Consider the following 8,115-nt stretch of genomic DNA (forward strand, 5'->3'; position numbering starts at 1 on the left):
CGGTGACATGAAATATTAGGCAGAGCAATCATGTTCTTCTGTGGACACACTGTTTAATACTCATCCAGTCTCTTAATTCCAGCAGGTGTATTGCAAAGTGAAACAGAAGGAAAACCAGACCACATTTCGAGGCAGAATGATACGCAAAAGTGGATTTTTACAGCTCTTGTTATGAGGGATGGGGGGTTTAAAGAACAGCCTCCAAGCTGAAGACATTGTTTGAAAAACAGAAGTACTGTTGTGTTTCTAAGTGACTGCTCCTTTTTTGCATTGCAGAAATCTTCTTTGATCTTGGCTGTTGATTGACATAGAAGCGTTCTCCGCTGTTCATAGTTTTTCAAGAAAGCAACAGAACAACACCGTGTAATCTCTTTCCTTTATGTCTTCTGTTTCTGCCTGATGCACAGGTCTGTCACAATAAATCATTGTTTTACACCTGCTCTATCACCCGTGTACCTTGCAGAAACTCCTTAGCATTTCCAGAATCAGCCAGACATGGCAACTTTTTTATGGAGCCATAATTTCTGCCCTGAAGTTCCGCGTTAGCTGCTATATGCACGTAGTGTTTTATCCGCAGCGCTTTAACTGTGCTGAGGAGTAGGTGTGGGAAAGCAGACAAAATTTCTCCCTGAGGGCTGTTTTATAATATTACACTTTAACTGTATCCGGCAGGGCTCCTCTGAAAGGAAAAGCACACTACACTATCTGCCTTGGAATCAAGTATCTCTGTGCTTTATGGACACATTCATGAAATTTGGCTACACGGTACAGTCAGAACATCTTCTGCAGATGGAGGAAACAGACTACATGCATTAGGAAGTCTCCTTGCAGTGTAGGTTTGTTCACTTCCAGAGATAAAGAACAGTAAAGGCTGGCAGTTTCACCAATCAGTGTCAGCGGGCACTTGGTGACTAAGAATAAATAACAGAAACCGATAGTCTTCCACGCCTTCCTAGTCTCGTAAGCTGGTTTGTGGTACCACAGTGCTAAGGTCACCTGCTGGTTTTTCTCCCCCTCTTTTTTTTCGCCTAGTAGCACTCCTTTGGGAATGAGACTTTTCCTTCTCCCAGGTAAGTATAGCTTGATTTCCTCAGCCTTCATCTTAGCTCTGTAACACAGCTTCTCTATTCCAGTGTTCCTTCTCTCCGCCAACCCCTCTTGACTGGTGTATGTGACACCACACAGCCTCAGAGGAGTCTTGCCTATAAACAAAGAGGAAAAAGCTATTGAAGAGAGAAGGGTTAAAATATTGTAAAAACACTGGTATGTCCAGCTCACAGTGAGCACTGGCCTCTTCAGACTTCCCTGTCAGGTGCTTTCATCCGTCTGGTTTTCTTAGCCAGCTTCCCAGTCTGGGGTCATCCTGTGACTCAAGCCTTGACTTATTTTGAAGCTCGCTGAGTGTTTCCTGATAGGAGTCTGTGCAGCCCCCAGAGACTGCTTCTCAAAGTCCTAAAAAGACCATTACTGATCATAAAGTCAACCACTCGTGAGAAGAGGAAGGAGCAAAACTAGAAGCAAGTGGTGAAGAAAGCTAAAATGATCTGCATAAATGAGACCACAGTGCTCCAAGCACTCCCGTGTGGATAATGATTATAAACATTACCTTAAAGATAATTATGGGCCTCTTGCTAAAGGAACTCCTAGCTCTCTATTGCTGCAAACTCGTCATAATTGTCTTGTACTTTAAATGAAAATTGCACTTTTTAGCTTATAATTTATAGGAGGAAGGTCATTTGGGGTGTGATCTGTTGTGAAACTAAAGACTTTGGCATTAAAATCAATGTTTCACATATTGCCTTTCTGGGAGCGACAGGATTGCTGAGGATGAGTGTCAGTTTGGTTTGATGCTCCTGTAGGAGCTCAGCTGACTGGAGCTGCAAGTCAGGCTCCATAATTTGTAACTCCAGTAACAAGGAAGCTCTGTGTACGATAAGCGATTGTAGATCGCCTCCTGCTTCCATTTAGGAATCAGCTAATGTTAAACTATAATTAACGTAGGCTTGAAACTTAGGTTTTTACTGTTCCATTTAGGCTTAAACAGCTGGTGTCAGTGATAGCAATTTTCAGTGAGATGATGTTCGTCAAAGCTAGACCAGAGAGGAGCAGCTTTTCATTAAAAACTTAATTATTCAATTCATTTCACACTCCGTAGAAGGTGAAAAGCGCTTCTCACTGTGTGCACATTCACAGTGAAAGGCTGACCTCGCTATTGTAGCTGGTACACAATTACCCGGGAGTGATTGCCTAGAGGTAGAGCAAGCAGCTTGGAGCCGTGAGACCCGGCTACGTTCCTAGCTGCTTGAACCCTGACTTGCTGAATGGTCGAGAAGTTGCTTAACTGTTGGGTGTCTTTCCGAAGAAAACATGTAAGTGGCATTGTGAGGGTTAAATAATTGAGAAAAGTTAAGGTTGAAAAGAATTTGGAAATTACTGGCTAAGAATACAATACTTTTAATAATTCTTCCTGTAGGCTTCCAAGAAATAGATTTGCTGGCAACTTCAGAGTTCAAAATACGCGTCTTGTATCTTTGTAACTTTAAGCCATGTCTACTGTCAGGCTTAATAGGAGTTACTTTATATATTAGTGCTCCCTTAGCTGTTTCTGCTACACTGTTGTTTTGCTGTGGGAATGCATAATCAGGAAAGTTCTTCAAAGCATGCCTTCACTTTCAAAACACAAATTCAATGGCCTCAAAAGTTTTTCTCACGTGTTCCAGTACCACTATAACATGCACTAAGTCTGCCTTCACAATGCCGGCATCATTTGTTATAGGAATGTATCGCGAGGATATCGTTCCGTTGGTATTAATGATAAATGGCAAGTTACTCTAGTAATGCTTCCTGTTCTACTTACATTTCTGAAGAGTGTCATTAGAAATAAATTCTCGTTAAGCAGCTGTTCCGGCCTTAGAGGTTTTGACAAGGCTTATTTTGAAGCAGCCGGTTTGCTAATTCCTTCCTTTCACAGACCTTTTAATTTCTTCTTCAGGCTCTTCACTAGATGTGAATGCTGGAGTCCAACAGTTTTTCTTCCGCCTTGCTTACACTACCAGACAATTTAATGGGAAATTTTGTTTTGAAATTTTAGAATTAAAACTTTTATTTTAGAATTAAAACTTTTATTTATATTTCAATTATCAATTGAAATCTAAGTATAGAATAGAAATTTTTTTTTAATATTTAATGGGCAGAAATAATTTCCCTTTGATGCCTCTTCTTCTGGTTGGCCATCCCCTCCTCCTTCCCCCAAGCATTTCCCTGTTTGGTACTGCTGTAGAAATACCCATTTTTGCCTGCTAGTTTTCGTCTTGAGATCTTTTTGGCTAACAAATAAATAGCTAAATTCCCTGAACAGTGTAGTGTCTTTAGAGATTAAAAACCCACAACTAACAGTTACTCTTTTTTGAACACGGATATATTTTCCTTTTTGTTTGTAGTTTTTATAAACTCATAACTATTAAGAAACATTTTTCTTTGTGAAATATACCGTGTTCCATTGACTGAATGTAGGATATAGGCATTACATTCCCCTCCATGCTGACTATCTTACAATGTTTTGTTATCTGTGTGTGAGAGGATGAGAAGCTTGAAATTAAAGCTCTGTAGGGTGCAGTACAAGTGTGATTCATGTGCTGGTAATACCTGAGGAAATGGTGGACAGGAATTGTTGAGGTATATGAGAGAAAGGCTTCCTGGTTGAGTACTTATTTTATTCTGAAGGTCTGAAGGGTGATGACGCTGACATAACCAAGGAACCAGGTTTTCTTAGCACAGTGTTAAAAAGAAGTAGGAAGAGGAACAAATATAATCATCTTCTATGTTCCGTTAGGAAAAAAAAAAAAGACTATTCAGATCCTATGTACCCAAGCATGAGTTTGTATGAAGGCAGTATACGGAAGGGATCCCTACTGAGGCCCCAGCAGTGAGCCGGTGAAGCCTCAGGTGAGGACCAGGCCACCCGAGACGGGAATTGTCGGACCTGCTGGTATGCAGACTGCTGTGTCCTCATGGAGTACGTCACAGCTCAAATTTAACATGGGTTGGAATGCAGTAGGCAGATGACAAGTGTCCAGATTTCTGCTGCTAATTAGTGTCCTAATATGTACGAGAAGAAGTGAGGGTCAGGAAACACTTGGGTTCTCCTCCAGTTCATTCACAAACCACAGTGTGTCCAGCTCTGTGATTACTAGCTAGAAGGAGACACCAGTGTTTCCCTGGCACGTTGGAACTGGCAAGTTTTTATCTTTCTCACCATGAAGATTCCTTTTTATCTTTTCTGACTCTTTGCATCAAGAGCAGGCATTCACAGTGTGTTTGGAAAAAGCGTTATTTTTTATTAGGTTCAAATGTCACTGATCCTGACCATCACTCTGTCCAACAGCAAGTGGCTGGCCTTACAGTGGGTTTTTCTGCTCACGCAGCTAACCGAGCAGCTGATGTCCTACCTGAAGGGCAGACTAGTAGCTGGAGAAAAAAACATACTATGAAATAAATCAAAGGTGGAAAATCAGCTTCTTGCTTATTCCTATCCCTTTTTTTTTTTTTTTTTTGTGAAGTGCTCTGTATTTCATTTTAATTTTTGGCTCACATACAAAAGCTGGGCAAAACCTGAGTAATTTACTGCCTGACTACTTTGACCAAAGACTAAACCAATTAGCCATTGAACTGATTGTCTAAAAATGTTTTGAGCACCATAAATATCTATAACTCCACTGCTACTGATGGCTTTTAAAAAGTGATGTGACATCTTTATTCTGCGCCATCAATGTTAACTGAGATTGTGCTAATGCAGAAAATCTTCCCTCCCTCCTACAGTTCTAGTGTCAACAGTGCAGAATTACTGCAGCATCCTCTGGGCAGTTTAAAAAACTTAACTGTAATGGGTAAGAAAAATTAACTGAGTGAGCCCCATTTATCCCTCCAGTGTCTGGGCAGGAAGTGCCCGCAGCCTGCGTCACCCTCACTGTGATCCTGGTTCAGGGGATGCGGCTGTTGCGCTGCAGAGGCTGCAGTGGAGGGGGCACGTTGTGGGGCAGACCTGCCTTTGCCTCTGCTCCAAGCCGGTGTGTGACAGTGCTTGTAACGCGAGGCTCGACTCCGCAGGTTTTAAGCTCTTTCCGAGCTTGGCAATCTTTCATTAAAATCGGTCAGAGCAGGAAGCCCATAGCTGATCTCAGAGGAGACCCTCAGCTCCAGCAGCTCCCAAGAGCAGGCGGGGAATTCCTCCCTTCAGCTTCCTTGAGTAACAGGTGTCTTGAGCATCCTGGAAGGGATCTGTTTGCCGTATAAAAACACACTACTTCCCTCTTTTTGATGAACATTTCAGCTTTTCAGCTGAGAATGCTGGGCTGTAAAGTTCCTGTAAGTCCCTGAAAGTCTGTGGCCAACTGGCCTCAAAGACCAATCCGGAGAGCCCGGATCGTGTGCTGCAGAATCACCAGCAGACATTGCCTGAATTATGTCCGTTCCTCTGACAAGCTCAAAGTTAGGAACACACTCATGTGTTTTTGTAATCGTGCTGGATGTTGTGATCAGTGCATTAAAGTCTCAAAAGCCTTATAGAGTGAAGATGCTGAACGCTATTGGTAGTAAAGATCTGGTGTTGTGTTTAAGAACAGCACCTAGGGCCTTTTTTTTTGAAGCTGGGAGAACTTCCTGATGTAGAATTCACTTGTTTCTACGATCATTTATCATTCGTACTGCTGTCGGCTTTGACAGTGAAAATGTGCTCGTCAGATGCACTTTTATTTTAAGCAGTTTGTGGCTATTTTCATTCCATGAGTTTGATCCTAGAAAACTTCGGTGGGCTTAGATTTGCCTCTGTATTTGATCTGCCACATTCTTTTAATCTGTGTAACCAGTATCATACACGGGCGTCCAGCACATGTAAGGGGTTTGACCCTGTAAGATGATGAGCTCTGCACTAAAAAGTCTTCTGTCTTTGGAAGCCAGGAGTGTTCAGCAGCCGTTCCACAAGACTTTCATAGTCTTGTTTTTCTGTGATCAAAACTACGGCCACTTCATGGGCTGTCCTTCCACTGACTTTAAAGGATCTTGGGCCAGGATGATCACGGAATGGAGTGAGATGAGAAGGGGTCTGGGTGTATGACTAACTGCCCAGAGCTAAAAGTAAGTTCATTTCTGGTTGGTTGTGATGTATCTCATTTCACTCGATTTGGAAAAAAGAGGTTCTGAATCTTAGCGTCACTGATTGTATGCAGGGGCCCGTTTGCCCAGGAAGATGTTCAGGGATCCTGAAAGGGGATGAACATAAAGTTCACAGGAGTGGTGTGGGATGCCCCAAGTGAGTGAGAACCCTTGACTCTGACAGTCCAGTTGACGTAAGAATGAAGCACTGTTTCAACTGAGCTAAATGCCCTCATTTTCAAACCTACTCCATGACTTCTGCTGGTTGTAAGAGTGTTTAATGCAAGAGCTGCTGGCAGGTATGACTGCTGAAAACTTGACTCTAATTCTTGATCAATGCTCAGCAGCGCATTAAAGATATGTTTGCAGAAGTTTCCCATGAGCATCTCCCTTGAAATGTGGAGGGTGTCAGTGGAAGGGGTGGCATTCCTTTTTAGCTCTGGGGACATATCCTACACAAAGAGTGATGCTCTTGTTTTCAGGTTTCATAAAATACATCTACATTTGTAAACAGACTGACAGCTCCGTGTCAGGGCTGTCCCCAGATTGGGTTGGTTTTAGTCTGCCTGGAAATGCGGCGTTCCTGAGCTGACCCGCATTGCTGGGACACCAGCTTGGAGGCTTTTTTCATTCAGCAGGCTGCTTTGGCTCTTAATAACATTAAGAGGTTAGGGGTGAGGCAGCAGGTACATTGCTGGAGAAGAAAATCTGTTTCTCCACGTTTCTCTTTGTGGTAAGGTATGCTCTACTTGCTAGAAAGGTGCTGGACATCTACATATCTCCTCCAGCCTGACATAGCTTGGCAAAACTCAGTTGCATAAAAGTTTAAGTTGCTGTCTTCCTTTCTTATACTGTAAGTGTAGATAATAAAAATACCCCAGGTCTCATTATGGCAGGTCAGAATTGTTATCATCAGTGGATACGGACAAAAGGTGCTTTCCTACTATTTTAGTCTTACACCTTTGCCCCAGTCTTAAGAAAATTGTTTTCAATTTTGAGTTGACTTCCCAGTAAAGCATTCCTCCGTCCTGTGGGCCCAGGGACTTTGGAAAGTATGCAGAGTATTTGGGATGTGAATTTTTATGTGAATTACTTGCTCTGATTTCAAGTTATTATTAAGCCTTGCCAGTGAAAATGCAAACAAAACCATGTCTCCAGGGGATGGGGAATAGACATTGCTGCACATTGTAATCAGCCTCTCTTGAAGATTCATTTAATATCTTGGGTATTTTTTTATGAAATGCATTATTCATGTAACAAGATTCACAGAGAGGAGCAGCTGAATTGTAATTTCTGGGAAGATTCTTCTTCCAAGAGATGGCATTTTCATTATTTAAATCAATGCAGTAGCTCCTGCCTGCATGAGGGAGGCACGAAGTGAACAGCCTGTAGATGGGGCACTGAGCCAGTTAGTTACTGCCTCTGAAGGGAAATAAAACAAGCCATCCAGTAATTTAAGCTCTTTTGGGGTCAGTATGTAGCCATTTGAGACATCATTATGCTCCGTATGGTCTTTTTCCTCTGTGTGAGAAGCACTTAAGTCAATAGTAACCAACTAACACTTACTCAGCTGAGAAGTTTCCTCTCATAAAAATACTGCTTGCGAGCTGCTCTCCCCACTGCGGTTGCCTAGGGAATGCTCCCTCGGTTCGCTATTGAGTTCATCTGCCCAGCCATGTGAGGGGAGGTTTCCTTTCGTTCCAGGGCCTGCAGTAGAAGTTCCACATGTTTAAATTGCAATTCTCTCTTATTTACCTAACCTTATGTAAGCCACTGTACTTAATTAATGCATTAATTAATTAAGACCTCTCTCCACCGTGGTCCCACAGAGACCAGTCAGGCTGTCCGGAGATAACAAAACACAAAGAGCACTGGCAGAGTTTAAGCTCAACTTAATCCTATTGAGGTGGTGTAGACTGTTGGTGCTTCAGCAGCGTCGTGGGCTGTGCCTCACTTGCAGGCACG

The 8,115-nt window shown here is 42.5% G+C and overlaps 1 protein-coding gene across 1 annotated transcript in view; it reads left to right on the forward strand.

Annotated features, from left to right (window-relative positions):
- SUSD4 (sushi domain containing 4) overlaps positions 1-8,115 on the forward strand; it is a gene marked incomplete at its 5' end in the record, with an annotated part of 33,288 nt that overhangs the window by 19,802 nt on the left and 5,371 nt on the right. Inside the window, one exon of the mRNA XM_010133542.1 lies at positions 5,482-5,487. Within this exon, the coding sequence (XP_010131844.1) occupies positions 5,482-5,487 (6 nt within the window). The remainder of the gene's footprint in view (positions 1-5,481; positions 5,488-8,115) is intronic.

Source organism: Buceros rhinoceros, unplaced genomic scaffold, assembly GCF_000710305.1.
Source record: "Buceros rhinoceros silvestris isolate BGI_N320 unplaced genomic scaffold, ASM71030v1 scaffold15170, whole genome shotgun sequence".
In the NCBI taxonomy this organism is placed as follows: Eukaryota; Metazoa; Chordata; class Aves; order Bucerotiformes; family Bucerotidae; genus Buceros; species Buceros rhinoceros.